The sequence below is a fragment of the Moschus berezovskii genome, chromosome 6 (genome assembly GCF_049115385.1).
Source record: "Moschus berezovskii isolate FMDL1 chromosome 6, NW_MosBer_1.0, whole genome shotgun sequence".
Taxonomy (NCBI): domain Eukaryota; kingdom Metazoa; phylum Chordata; class Mammalia; order Artiodactyla; family Moschidae; genus Moschus; species Moschus berezovskii.
This window is the reverse complement of record NC_142465.1, coordinates 53,424,207-53,439,751: the sequence shown is the minus strand read 5'-3', so window position 1 is coordinate 53,439,751 and position 15,545 is coordinate 53,424,207. Positions and strand designations below refer to the sequence as shown.

General features: G+C 41.5%; 1 protein-coding gene across 1 annotated transcript in view; it reads right to left on the bottom strand.

The window, feature by feature from the left end:
• The window catches only part of WIF1 (Wnt inhibitory factor 1), an 89,863-nt gene extending 79,997 nt beyond the window's left edge, over nucleotides 1-9,866 (bottom strand). Inside the window, exons 1-2 of the mRNA XM_055395154.2 lie at nucleotides 9,366-9,866; nucleotides 8,671-8,810 (exon numbers count right to left, since the gene is read on the bottom strand). Coding sequence (XP_055251129.2) covers nucleotides 8,671-8,810; nucleotides 9,366-9,513 — 288 coding nt within the window. The 5' untranslated portion in view covers nucleotides 9,514-9,866. The remainder of the gene's footprint in view (nucleotides 1-8,670; nucleotides 8,811-9,365) is intronic.
• Between the last annotated feature and the right edge of the window lie 5,679 nt (nucleotides 9,867-15,545).

Sequence of the window (15,545 nt, the reverse complement as noted above, 5' to 3'; positions counted from 1 at the left end):
TTTCAATATCCTGTGATAAACCATAATGGAAAAGAAAATGAAAAAGGATGTGTGTATTTCTATGTATATGTATATCTGAGTCACTTTGCTGTACAGCAGAAATTAATACAACACTGTAAATCAACTACACTCAAAAAAATTTTAAAAAAGAAAAGCCACTGTCTACTTAACAGAGAAACCAGATTTACTTAATACATCCCTGGGACAAAGCTGCAAAATGTTGAGTTCATTCTCTTCATGGCAGAAAACAAACATCCTTAAATTGTTTCTACTTCTTCCCCAAAACCCTTGTCCATTGTTTGACCTTGCCATCCCTTTACCGAATTTCCATGACTTCTCAGATGAGATACAAGGTCCATCGTGATCACCTAGAAGATGCCTTCCCCTTTAAGACCTCCATGCCTTTGAACAGCCTGAGCTCTTCACTTGAAAAGCACTTTCCTCTCTTGCTGGTCTGATGAAAGCTTACTTATCCTGCAGGAATTAATTCGGAAGTCAGCTGCTCAGCTCCTGGCTCCCTTCCTCCTCCAGACAGGGAAAGCGGTGGCCTTCTTTGTGCTCTCAGCCAGTCCTAGACTTTCTAACCTCAGTTGCCTGGGTGTGATGGATATTTGTTTCCTGGACTATGAGCTCCCTGAGGACAGGGACCGTGTTTACTCCTCTTTGTGTGCTCCAGTGACTGAGAGTCTGCATCTGTTGATTGACTGAGTGCCGGAGGCAGAGACAAACACTGCGTGGAGGAACAACTCCTCATCCACGAAGTGTTCAGGGGAATGTAACCAAGTGCATCCCAGCCTGGCAAACGGAGAAAGAAGAACTGCAGCAAAAGAAGCCCTGATCTGATAATACCTCTTCCAGAGATCTGGCTGAAGGATGAAGAGCATCTTCACTACATTCTTGTTAGGGGAAACACTGACTGAAATTGTTATCCACCCTGGCTAGGCACTGTAGCAACTGTCTGCATGAGTCATCTTACAACAGGAGGTCCTGGTAAGGAACATGGAAATAACAAGCCACCACCAACCGGAAGAATTTGGGAGAGGTCAAAGGAGACGCCACATGTCCTACCAACTTCCCAGAACCCTCCTCGCTGGAATCCCTCTTGGCTGAGCAATGCATGGGCCATGAGAAAGAACCCTCAGTCAGAATGACTTGCTAGAGACAACCCAGAAACTAATCCCATCACCATAAAACCCAAGACAGCAAACCACATGGCAGAGCAGTCCTCCTGGGTTCCCTTACCCTACTGCTCTCCACCCGGGCACCCCTTCTCAGTAGTCTCTTGCTTTGACAGCACGTGTCTCCTTGGAGACAATTTATTTCAGAGTGTTAGACAAAAGTCCACTCTCGGGCTATGGAAGGTGTCCCCCTTCCTGTAACACTCTTCAATCCTCAAATTCTTTCCTTACAACACTCATCCTACTCATCAGAGACATTTAAGTTAAGTGAGTTTAATCCAAAACAAAATGCTTTATTGAACATCATTTCTTTCCACCTCACCACAACAATTTAAAAGATTTCTATTGGTACAAACGTTTAAAAGTCAGGAATAAACATAGAGGACAACAGCGAAGGGTTTGTTTATGTATGTTGACACCACCGTGTGAGGAAGACACAGCAGGGTTTACGTTTATGCCATGTAAATCGCTCTAGAACCAGATGAGGCTTACAAGATACCTTGCAACTCATCTCCTCTAAGCTATAAAGTCTCTTTTTTTTCCCCTGGCAAAAGTTTGAGAAACTTACTGCTGTTTTCTATCAGTGGATACAACAGATGGCTGGCACATGCCTGCTTGCTAAATGAAATGGGCCCTCTGCAGAATCCCTCTTTGATCCCTGGTGGCATGTCCACAACACCACAATGCAAAATACCACAGTGTAGCAGAATCTAAACACTAAAGGTTTAAAGTTGTGCTTTTGATATGAGTACCTTCTTTTTATAAAAAAAAAAATCATGCCCACAGTATGTAAACGTTTCCACATTCTCACTTGGAAACCATGAAACAGGGGTCAAAAATCGAGGCATTTCCTTCATTTGATGACATAAAACCACTGCAAACTCCAAGAGCGCAAAAGGATGCAACTACTCGGGTTGTAACTACCAACACAATCATAACTCCATCAGGAAAAAAATGTGGACAGTACACATTAAGGGATTCAACTAATAACAGTAAGTCCTACCATAACTTCAGAGTTAGGAGGAGGTGTTTAAGGGCATTTGGCAGTTGCTTTGAAGAGGGAGAGTAAGTATTTGAATGAAAATTCATCTCTATTGTTTTTCTTTGATTTTTGTCAAGGGGAGAAAGAAGGAAAATACCATTTTAATACAGGTCTTCTTAACTCAACCAGTCCAAGGGGAAATTTGAGACTTGGAATTGAAACCAATTTAAGGGGCCCAGTGCTACATCATATCAACCACCATACTGCAAAACAAGCTCTCTAGGGGATGATCCAGTTGATCTTGTAGATACCTGTCAGTGGAGTGGTCCTATTTAAAAAAAAAAAAAACCTAGCAAAAATGTGAGTCAGTTGTCAGGAAAATGGTCTGTTTCTGACTTTTTTCCCCCCTCAATGGTACTTTCTTCATTTTAAAGCTGAATTTGGATACAAATACACTTATATAGGCTTTCCAGGTGGCATAGTGGTAAAGAATCTGCTTGCCAATAAAGGAGACACAGGTTTGATCCCTATGTCAGGAAAATCTCCTGGAGAAGGCAATGGCAACCCACTCCAGTATTTTTGCCTGGAAAACCCCATGGACAGAGGAGCCTGGCAGGCTATAGTCCATGAAATTGCAAAGACACACATTATGCATGCATGCACATTACGTTACACGCTATTATGTATAAAATAAAATACAAGGGCCTACTGTATAGCATTGCTACTGCTGCTGCTAAGTCACTTCAGTCATGTCCGACTCTGTGTGACCCCATAGACGGAAGCCCACTAGGCTCCCCCATCTCTGGGATTCTCCAGGCAAGAACACTGGAGTGGTTTGCCATTTCCTTCTCCAATGTGTGAAAGTGAAGTCGCTCAGTCGTGTCCGACCCTTAGCGACCCCACGGACTGCAGCCTACCAGGTTCCTCCATCCATGGGATTTTCTAGGCAATAGTACTGGAGTGGCTTGCCATTGCCTTCTCCGACTGTATAGCACAGGGAACTATATTCAATAGTTTGTAATCTATAATAGAAAAGAATCTGCAAAATATATATACATGTATAACTGAACCATCTGAAAAATAATATACATATATGTATAACTGAACCACCTTGCTGTACATATAAAATAACACAACATTCTATAATAAAACAACAATGCTTCACTTAAAAACAACCAAAAAAGGCTAAATTTGGGTGCTAACTGGAATCATTTACAAAGACACAACAATCTAGGCAAAGGTCTCAGGCTTTCCTTATATTTGGCTTTGTATTATTGTTATTACTTCTGGCAGTTTTCAATAATTCAATAAGTTTTTTTAATTGTAGAGGGCTAGTAAAAGTTATGAACACATTTATATTTAACCTTACATTTTGGAAGATATTTCACTTTATACACTGTAACTTCAGCATATCTAATATTTTCTATTTTCAATGATCACACATTGAACAAAGAAGCATGTTCCTGCAGTTTAATCTAATAAATTAAATTTTCCACACCATACACATGTCCACCCACTTCCCCAGGGTAGCAGGCAAAATGTTCTTCCTTTCCTGTACCCATAGAAATATTCTAAACTTTTGTTTTTAAACATCCTAAAACTGAGAAAAATAAATATATATGTATATATTAGTGACTTCTAGAGGTTGCAAGAATTATGACCACTATACATGACTACTATACAGGGCTTCCCTGGTGACTCAGTGGTAAAGAGCCCGCTTGCAATGTAGGAGATGCGACAGGAGCCTCGGGTTCAACTCCTGGGTTGGGAAGATCCCCTGGAGAAGGAAATGGCAACCAACTCCTGTGTTCTTGCCTGGGAAATCCCATGGATAGCCCATGGGGTTTTAAGAGTCAGACACGACTCAGCAACTAAACAACAACAATACATAACAAAAAGCTTACTCTAAGATCTGCACCTGTTGGTACAGATCATCAGAGCTTGCTCAATAATCCAGGTGGTGGATTTAAAGTTAATATTGGCCCATTACCTTCATCCAGAAGATTTCTCTTCCATAGACACCAATTTCATTCCAACCTTTGCCAAACATCACAAAGTAGAGGCATTTGGTCATAAGAAGATAGGAAAACTAGCATAGATGGCTCAGCATAAATTCATCACCACTGCTAAAAGAAGCCAACAGAAAAAGGGATGCCCTATTAACTAGGGACCAGAGTCATAGTACCTTAGCATCTTTATGCAGGTGATAGAAAGTGATTAAGATCAAGTCTATATAATCTTTATAAACAAAGATCTATTTATATGATTTCTAGAAATAAAATATTTGGCCTAACACCAAATTTCTTCATATGGAAATCAACAGTGGTGTCTCAGTATTAGAATTCAGATTTGTCTAACAAAACTTCTCGTTCAGTTCAGTTCAGTCGTTCAGTCGTGTCCGACTCTTTGCGACCCCATGAATCACAGCACGCCAGGCCTCCCTGTCCAACCCATCTCCCGGAGTTCACTCAAACTCATGTCCACAGAGTCGGTGATGCCATCCAGCCATCTCATTCTCTGTCGTCCCCGTCTCCTCCCGCCCCCAACCTTTCCCAGCATCAGAGTCTTTTCCAGCGAGTCAACTCGTCGCATGAGGTGGCCAAAGTATTGGAGTTTCAGCTTTAGCATCAGAGTTTTATTTGAAAGCCTTTAGGTTTAGAAAGGGTTATTTTCCAAATAAAATGTTTAATTAGTGTGTAGTGTAGAAAACCAAAGTAGTTACTCTTGGCCTCTACTTGCCTAAAATTTAGGGAAAAATTAGAATAAAGAATGCCTCATTGAAAAATATCAACTATTAAAAGTTATATACAGTAATAAAGACTATTTTCCCTTTAATTACCCCCAAATCTTTTAAGCTTAAGCCTCTTTAGTAGAAATTCTCTCATCTAAAAGCCTTGAGAAGGTGCGTTTCAGAAAATGAATGAATATTTTAAATGGGAAATCAAGTAGAGACAGGATTTTTCATGGATAATATGAATTTAAGAGAGAGGAAGAGGTCAAGGAATCTGATTTCAGGCAGGAAAGTTTAGCAAAGCAGACTTTTGAAGATTTCACAAAAAACTAGTCAGTGAGGATCAGATACAAATAAGCAAATTCTTTGGGCTCCATAGGTTAGGATCAGCCATGGAAACAAACTCTTTTACCATTTTGTTGAGTGATCTGCAGGGCAAAAATGAAACTGGATAAAAATATAAGTAAACTATTTATAATAAAGAACATCATCCAGTTTTAGATTCTGAAGTATAACTTTTTACACACATTTAGATGGCTGGATGGCATCACCAACTCGATGGACATGAGTTTGGGTGAACTCCGGGAGTTGGTGATAGACAGGGAGGCCTGGCGTGCTGTGATTCATGGGGTCGCAAAGAGTCGGATACGACTGAGCAACTGAACTGAACTGAATGTAAAATAATTTTTAAAATTACAAAACACACATTCACTGTGGAAAAAACAAAAAGGTAGATATAACTAATGTTAACACCTTAGAGGATTAGACATTTATCAGACATGTTTTCCTATTTTTGTAATGAAACTAAACAGTATATACTATTATAGGCTATTGCACAATTTGTCATGAACATTTTTCCATGGTATTGAGTAGATGTCTAGATATTCTTATTAATGCTTCCTGCCATTATCACAGACTTCTAGGTTCTGCCCATTTTTTCCCTTTTATTAATAGCATGGCCATGAACAGGCTGGCACCAAAAACTTTATTTATATCCATGAATATTTTCTCAGGATAAATCTCTGGTAGTAAAATATCCTAGTCAAATGATCTATGTCAATTCTTTTGCCATCAGAGTCAAATCACCCTACAGAATGGCTGACATGCATCAGAAACAAATCAGTAAGGATAATTCTCCACAAACTAAAAATACTTTTAAAAACTTGCCCAACATAGTGTGAGGAAATGAATCTCACTGTAATTTTTATTTGCATTTGTTTGGAGTTGAACATGAAAGTCATTTTAAATGGCCCCAAGAATATCTTGGGTTAGTGAACAAATACTTTAGTGGAAGTAGCTAACACCTACTGGATCTTCAATCCTAAAATTTTTAACTTTCCATGGGTTACCAAAACATTTAATATTTAAGTTTAAATTTTCATTAATAAGCTATGTGTCTTGCTTGTGCTGAAATCCCTAAATGTTTGATATTTTGAATGAAATAAATACACAATGGAAGGAACTCTTCATTTTCCCATGTAGATGTTTTGATGTGGTTTGGATTTAGCCAAAGTTGCCTTTCTAAAATCTTAAAGTATTTTTCTGGTATTGAAGTCATATTTTTTCCATATTCAAAATTTCCATGCATTTCAAAAATTATGGTGCTGGAATCACAGAACTTTAATGGCATTAGTCACATCTAAATAATATTTTAAAACATCTTGCTGTTTGGCATCATGTAGATCCTTTCCCCTTTCTCAGTATCCCCCACTCCTCCAAAAAAGAAACATAACAGATTTCACACAGTTACCTGTGGTAACCTATCTGGAGCAAACTGAACTGAGGTGCTAACATTGGCCAGCATAATCCACAAGAGGAATCAACACCTAAACCAGAGAGAAAAAGACTCTCAAAGCTTCATCTACATACCAGTTCCACCACCCTCTCTAATTCTCTACAAGAAATATTCTTCAGATTGTTTGATATGTAATCTATTTTGTATTCAACAATATTCCAATGTTTGCAAAGGGGAGAGAGCATGAAATTTAAGTCTTTGCTTCAAGTTCCATTCTTCAGAAGACAAACCCATAGGAAAAATAAATAGATTGATAAACCAATCAAATCAATTAACCAGAACTATTAATATTTTCTACTTTGCCTGAAGTTACTGAACACTTTCAGCTAGGAAGGGGTGCAAATCAAACTGACTAATGGTTCTTTGTTGTTGTTTGGTCACTAAGCTGTGTCCGACTCTTATTTTGACCCCCATAAACTGTAGCCTGCCAGGCTCCTCTGTTCATGGTATTTCCTAGGCAAGAATGCTTGAATGGGTTACCATTTTCTCCTCCAGGGGATCTTCCCAGCCCAGGGATCAATCCCTTGTATCCCACGTTGACAGGTAGGTTTCTTACCACTGAGACACAACGGAAGTCCCTAATGGTTCTTACAAATCTATAGAAGTACAAATAAAGAAAATGTTCTTTTTTAAAATCACAGAATCAATATTGATCCCAACTGACAAGTGGTAAAACACAATAGATTCAGGTAAAAAATAAAAGGTGACAATAAAAGGCCATTCACTGATTTATTACTGGGTTTCACAATAATTCAAGATTAGTTGTCCATAAAGTATCTATGAAGAGGAAACTGTAGGGGGAGAAGAAAGGAATACCCTCTCCAGAGAGCAGTAAGAGCATCAGTGAGCTTATCTTCAAAATGGGGGTATTAGAATAGATGACCTTCCTGTTAGGAACTCTGGTGGAACCAAACCATCTATTCCTTTATGACAATGGAAATGTTGAAGGATCTAGAGTTGAAAGGAAAAACGAGAGAACAGACCTGTGGAAAAGAAAGCTTAAATAATCATGCCTATACTATAGCAGGTAATTAGAGAGAACCAAAGTGGTGTCTCAATTCAAAGTAACTACTTCTTATAAAGTGTTTTCTGGATCACATTCTTTATGAAAATAGCCATTTAAGCAGCTTTAGAATAAAAAGACCTAAAATGTGATTTTAATTACAGTGATTTTCATAAGTAGACACATTTTACCCACTAATGAGCAGAAGAATTTATTAACTTACCATTTGTCCTCTAGAGTAAATTCTCCAATTGAACAAAAGAAACTAAGCTTACATTTTATCCTCCCTTTCTTTTCCAAATTACAGGTCATTTATGTAATACTGAAACATAAAAAAAGATGCTAATATGCTAAGAAATAAAAGGAATGCTTCTTCATAAAAATACAGTGTAGTTTTCTTTTTCCATGTGAAGGTATTTAAAAACCAATAGCTTCCAATATTTTACAAACATTCTTTTATGACACTTTGAGTCTGTGAACTTGTACCAGAAATATATAGTGAATAACACTCAATATGTCATTTTTTCAAAGGCACAATGGCAAAAGTACTTACAGACTTTAAAAAGTGTTTTAAAGTGTAAACAATGTCACAGGTGGTTGGTATATATCGATACTATAGGGAAAAGAGCCTTTTAAGTATTATGTTAAATTTTAATGTCAGTGAGCACAGAAAAAAGTAATGCTGCTGTTTGAGGTCATTATATTTCCAGCAGTCTGAAGACACTGAGACTTATCAAAATAGTGATCTTAGGCACTTTGCCTAGCTCTTTCTTTTGGGAATCTTCAATTTATGTGACATATTTAAATAAATGGGAGTTAACTCTATTTGCTTTGGAGATCAGATGAGAAATCACTCTTGAAACCTGTAAAAAAGAAAAATGTAGCTGACTACACACTATATCGCCTTATTTCTATCTGCCATCAGGTGCTGGAAATATTAAAGGGTGATTTTCTCCAGCCTTTCTGGTTAACAGGACTCACCTGCCCTGCAGCTTGCCAGGTGAAATTCATGGAATGGATGTTGACAGGAATAGCTGGCATTCTCTGCTGTGCTCTTCTGAAATCATGTGTAAAGGGGGCCATTTTCCCCTCTGAAACAATCAAGATATCTTCTTCAAGTCCTGGTTTAAAACACACACACACACACAAAGAAAGCTGTCAAACTAGCTGAACTTAGAAGAATCCAAATCAGAACTTGCATGCCAAAAGAACACCGAAGAATTAGTAATGGGTCATTTCTTTTCACAAAGCACCTGCCTTCAAGTACCAATTAATTTTCCTGTGGATGATAAGAACGATGGCAAAGACGTGTGCTTTCAGTGAAACGGAGTGAACTGTGGAGGAAACTGGTGCCAACAAATGCTCGGTCCACTGAAAAACGCTGGATTGTAGAAACCAACAACAGCATCGTCAGAGCACTAGAACAGCTCAGATATATGGAGAGAAAAGTTTAAACGCTTTTAGATGGAAAAGGGATAGTCCATAGGATCGCAAAGAGTCCGACACGACTGAAGGGACTTAGCAAGCACGCAGCTAACCAAAAAGGGGACAATCTTCCTTGGAAATCACGTTTTAAAAAACATTCTAAATGCATGTATCTCTCCTTTAATAGAAGAGCTGGAGGGAGTGAAGACACAGGCATTTGGGAAAAAGCAGAAGCACCCGCGAAACCTTACCTATGAGCACTCTCGCCTGGTGAGCGTCGATCCACAGGTACAGGCTTTCCTCCGGCTGCTGCCCGACCTCCGCTCGCAACACCAGCAGGCACGGGAGGATGCTCCAGAGCCAGAGCGCGCCGGCAGGGAAGGCGCTGTTCCGGGCCATGCTACTCCAGACCTCCTGGATCGTGGTTCTCGCAGCTGAAACTCCTCCCGCACCTACCCGACCTGCCGCCCTTAAGTCGTCTCCCAGCCGGAGCAGTTCCCCGCGTAGACGGCTGGGCGTGGAACCTCTTGGCTCTGGTACGAGTAAGCCCGGGTGAGCCGGAGGAGGAGTAGGAGGAGGGAGAAGAACTGGCCAGAGCGGGGAAAGGGAAGGGGGAGCAGGTGGGACAGCCGGGAGCGGAGGCGCAAGACTGGCAAAGCAGGAGATGCCAGCCCGCCGAAGGAGACACGACGGTACGAGGGTTAAATATAGCGGGAGAGTTAGAGCGGGAAGGGCAGGCGCAAGTGCGCGGCGAGCGATGAGTGACGATGCCCCGTCGGCCGCCGCTGGGGGGCGCTGGGGGGACGCGCGGGGGTGGGGCGGCGCGGAACCCCGGAGGCCGAGCCCACCCGCTGGGGGCCGCTTGGGCGCGGACGCGGAAAGGGGCGCTCCAAGGGACCCCTGGGACGCCACTTGCCTCTGCCTCTGGCCAGACGAGGCATGAACGGAGGGAAATGCGGTGAACTGACTTATTACGGCTTGACTGAACTCAGATGATAATAATGATGATGCTAAGTTCCATTGGTACCCCAATGGTTAAATGTTAAATGAAGGCTCATATTCCTCCGCTTTTCCCACTGCCCCACTTCTCCCATATTCCGCCACTGTCATTCTTCACTCTGCAAACACTTGGCGCATTCCCCATCCATTTAAAACCCGAGAGGCCACTGTCTAGAGGTGCCCTGGTTGCTGGCGCTGCGGCTGACCAGGGCGTGGGGCTTTCATTACTGGCTTGTCTGACACTGCGGAGAATGCTTTTTACAGCTGTGGAGGCTCTTCGCCCTGCTCACCGGCAGCACTCTGAGCTCCGGATGACAGGCTTACCTAACGTGCTGGGGTCGGGCTCCCAAAAGTCATGACTATCTTCATAGTTGCGGGTATATTGAGAAATTTGGAGGCGCGCCGCGCTGGTACTGAAATCACAGGCGCTTTAGAGCAAGCCAAGGCTCTGGCCTTGCATACGGTAAGAGTAGTTGGCTGGCAATGGGCTCTGGCCAGCCACACCCATTAAACCCCAGTAAAGATTTAATTAGGAGAAGGCAATGGCAGCCCACTCCAGTACTCTTGCCTGGAAAGTCCCATGGACAGAGGAGCCTGGTAGGCTGCAGTCCACGGCGTCGCGAAGAGTCAGACACGACTGAGCGACTTCACTTTCACTTTTTACTTTCATGCACTGGAGAAGGAAATGGCAACCCACTCCAGTGTTCTTGCCTGGAGAATCCCAGGGATGGCGGAGCCTGGTGGGCTGCCATCTATGGGGTCACACAGAGTCGGACACGACTGAAGTGACTTAGCAGCAGCAGCAGAGATTTAATTTGCCCCCTGCCAAATCCCTTGAATGTGTGATGAAAATAGAAGCAAAAGGGGGTTTCTTGTTTTGTTTAACTTAGATTTCAGACTCAGAATAAGGTTGTTTACTTCTCTGTTTTTTTGGAATCCAAATGCTGCGATAGATGTCCCAAGGATTGAGCCTGTGGGGTTTGGCGTGTTGTTTGACTCCATCCCTTGTGGAGAGGGGCTTCCCTGTGGCTTAATGGTAAAGAGTCCGCCTGTCAGTGCAGGAGGGGCAAGAGAGGTGGGTTCCATTCCTGGGTCAGGAATATCCTCTGGAGAAGAAAATGGCAACCCACTCCAGTATTCTTGCCTGGGAATCCCATGGACAGAGGAGCCTGGTGGTTCACAAAGAATCAGACATTACTGAGCACACAGGTACAAGGTGGGAGAGCAAACCTGAAGTGGAACAGGTGCATGCATTAAGTACTGGGTCATGAGTTACTAAAGAATATGCATTTCTAATTATGAAATATTTTCAGTTGTACAACTGTTGATCTTTGAAAAGAACAAGTGTTTTGCTGAAAGTTTTACTTTCATTTTAGGTTTGAAGGATTTGTTAACAAAAGAAACCACTGGTCACACACAATAAACAATTTCAATATTTAATCGAGGATTGAAGTGAAGTCGCTCAGTCGTGTCCGACTCTGAGACCCCATGGAATGTAGCTCACCAGGCTCCTTGGTCCATGGGATTCTCCAGTCATTTTGGTTGCCATTTCCTTCTCCAGGGGATCTTCCCGACCCAGGGATCGAACCCAGGTTTCCCGCACTGTAGACAGATGCTTTACCATCTGAGCTAGGAGGGAAGCCCAATCGAGGATTAATTGACTTCATTTCAATTATACAGAAGAAAAGACAAAGGTACTTCTAGTCAAAGCTATGGTTTTTCCAGCAGTCATGTATGGATGTGAGAGTTGGACCATATAGAAAGCTGAGCACAGAAGAATTGATGCTTTTGAACTGTGGTGTTGGAGAAGACTCTTGAGAGTCCCTTGGACTGCAAGGAGATCAAACTAGTCAACCCTAAAGGAAATCAGTCCTGAATATTAACTGAAAGGACTGAAGCTGAAGTTGAAACTCCAATACTTTGGCCACCTGATGCGAAGAACTAACTCATTGGAAAAGACCCTGATGCTGGAGAAAATTGAAGGCAGGAGAAGGGGAAGACAGAGGATAAGATGGTTGGATGGCATCACCGACTCAATGGACATGAGTTTGAGCAAGCTCTAGGAGTTGGTGCTGGACAGGGAAGCCTGGTGTGCTGCAGTCCATGGGGTAGCAAAGATTTGGACACGGCTGAGCAACTGAACTGAAAAGAAAAGAAACAAGAAAAGTAAAAGCACATACATCACCAAATTGTGCCAACCAACATCCAAGCTTGAACAGTCCTACGAAGTCCCTCATCAATAGCAATCTGGAGTCCCATTTGGGAAAAGGTCCTGGGCAATGCGTCCACCTCATGGGTGAGACTTCAAATTACAATTTCCAGGGCTCCCACTTACAATCCTGGGCTACAAACATATCATCAATTTGCACACAAAAGTGCAGCCCTGGTTCTTTTTTAAACTTTTACAATGCTGTTTGTTTTATCTTGTGAGTCATAGGATTTTGTTAGATCTGGGGTTGGGGTGTGGGGATGCTGGCCAGACCCTCAGGAGCTCAAGAATTCCAGACCCACCTCCTTTTTTTTTTTATCTACAGTGCCGCCTGACTTGTGTTTGCAGGCAGGCACAGAATCCAGGCAGTGTCCAGGCCAGTCAGAAGCAGGTCAGAACCTGCTCTCCTGCTTCTGAAGCCAGAACAAGACTTCCTCCATTTTAATTTCCCTAACAACAAGAAAGCTCCAATGGATTTGAACTTCTTAATTGTAAAAGTACTTTAAGAGCTTACTTAATTCTCACAACACTTTTAAATAGGTAGGTGCTATTATTATTCCCACGTTACTGATGGAGAAACAAGGCTCAAAAAGGTCCAGGAAGTTAGCTGACTGTGGTTACCCAGTGGTAACTATGGTTACTTACCTGGTCAGTGGTAGAGTCAGGGTTCAAATCCCAGCCACTCTGCTTTCAAAGTCTATTCTCCTAACCGCTATACCTCACACTGGCAAGTAAATCATGATTAAGTCTGTTTGCAACCAAAGCTTCACAGCCATTCTGCCTTTACAATAAAATTCACATCTATTCAAAGATTTCACTATTTTTTATTTCAGTGAATATTCATTTATGTAATGCATTCATATACATGCAGCAATACTTAAAGCACTTTAGCATTGTAATGCCAATTGTCCCTGTCAAAGATAAAAATTTCACAACACAGTGGACATTTTCTTTACTCCAGAAAGGTGCAGTTTTAGTTGAAAATATTTTTTTCCCTCAATAGTGCTCTAACCCCTACAGCTCTTGATGTAAGGACGCCCTCTACAGGCTGTTCTAATCAAATAGTAATTGAGAAATATCCTTCATAGAATTTACTTTTTGGTAGAGAAAAAGAGGCCCTAAATTCCCTCCTAACTCAGCTTCTTCTGAGAGAGGTTCTTCTGCAACAGTTGAATCTGGTACTGGTGATATTGGTAATATATTGAGCTGTAAGGAATTTTTTTCTCTGTTGACTTCTCCCCAGCAGTGGACACTTAGATAAATTACATTTTATGATAGAGAAAGTGTTATTTAAAAATATTGGATTTGCTTTCTTTTGGTTTTTGAAGGGAAGGAAGGAACAGATGTTATACGCCAGTCAGCTATCTTCAAGAATAAGAGGGTGTATTTTTTGGGGAAGAAGGTCCATCTAAGATTGAATCAGGCTGGACTTTCTTCTGATGTTAAAGAGCACAGAGGCTTTTTCACTCAGAAAAAAAGTCATATTTTAAGATTTCTCTGCTCAAATAAAAATGTAATGTAATACTTTATTGGCACATGATAAAATTCTGGGACTAATGTGCTAGGAGGTATTACAAGTCACCTTCATTTAGTTTGAAAACTCTACCATTTATTTTCCAGTCCATCATCCTTGCTTTCCTTGTGTAACTCACTCTCATCAGTCACATTTGTGGGCAGCTTCATGTATTTGTTCACTCATTTACGCATTCAACATATATTTACTAAGACCTATATTGTGTAAGAAACTGTCCTAGAAGCAACAGGAAAAACAAAGGCAATAAAAAATATCATGAAACAACATAAGAGACAAAACACAATCCCAGCCCTCAAAGACCAAAATGAGCAAGATAAGGACCCAGTAACCATAATTCAAGGCAGAATACAGTGATTATTGATGAGACAGGATTGGAAATTCAAAGGAGAAATCTCACATCTGGGATTCTGAAAGTTTTTTAGTTCATTCATTCAAAAACAGTGTGTCTGATGTATGCACTGTACAGTACAGGGGATAGAAAGGCAAGTTAAAAGACAGCCCGGGCTTTTGAACTCTCAGTCAAACAGGGGAGACTGTTAATGAACAATAGGGAAGAATGAGCACTGTGATAGGTTTGTGCACAGGGTAGTTTGGGACTTCAATAAAAGTTCCCTAATGCAGACTGGGACAAATGATGTCCAGCAGTAGCAAGAACCAAGAGATGAGAGAAAGAATGGTACGATCCAGGCCCTGCAGGTACTGATCTGCAGTGTGATGAGCCTGGAGCTGGGGAGAGAGGGACGGATGAAGCTAAAAGGGTAAATAGGAGTTGGTTATGGAAACTGTGCTGAGAAGAATTCTCAATAATTTATGGAGATACACTGTCCTCAAGGGCTTCCTCGATGGCTCAGCAGTAAAGAATCTCCCTGCCAGTGCAGGAGACTCAGAGACGCTGATTTGATCCCTGTGTCGGGAAGATCCCCTGGAGGAGGGCATGGCAACCCACTTAAGTATTCTTACTTGGGGAATCCCATGGACAGAGGAGCATGGTGGGCTACAGTCCATGGGGTCACAAAGAGTCGGACACAACTCTCCTGCTGGCCACTCTGCCTTATGGTCTCAGCCAGAGCTATTCTGGTGACTACAGGGATTAGGACCGATAATAGGGTATATTAGCTGCACTGTGAGCTGTGTTTGGAGAATGGGGAGCAGGCACCCTTGCAGCACGCTGGTCTGGAAAGGGAGCCACAAGATTGTAAGTGAAGACAGCAAGTTGCCAAGCATTATTTTAAAAAAATGTTTATTGACATATAGTTGGTTTTCAATGTTCTGTTAGTTTCAGGTGTACAGCAAAATGAATCAGTTGTACATATATATACATCCAGTTTTTTAGATTCCTTTCCTATACAGGCCATTATAGAGCATTGAGTTCCTTGTGCTATATAGTAGGTCTTCATTAGTTATCTGTTTTATATATAGTAGTGTGTATATGCCAATCCCAGTCTCCTAATTTATCCCTCCTTCCCTTACCTCCTAGGAACTGTAAGTTTTGGGGTTTTTTTTTCAACATCTGTAACTCTATTCTGTTTGTACCCTTTTTAAATTAGCACCATGTTCTAACCAGTTAGCTAACCCGACATGACTGTGTATCTTTTTCTTAGATTCTACATATGATAGCATGTATTTCTCCTTGTCTTACTTCACTCAATATAGCAATCTCTAAGTCCATCCATCTATTTCCCATGACCA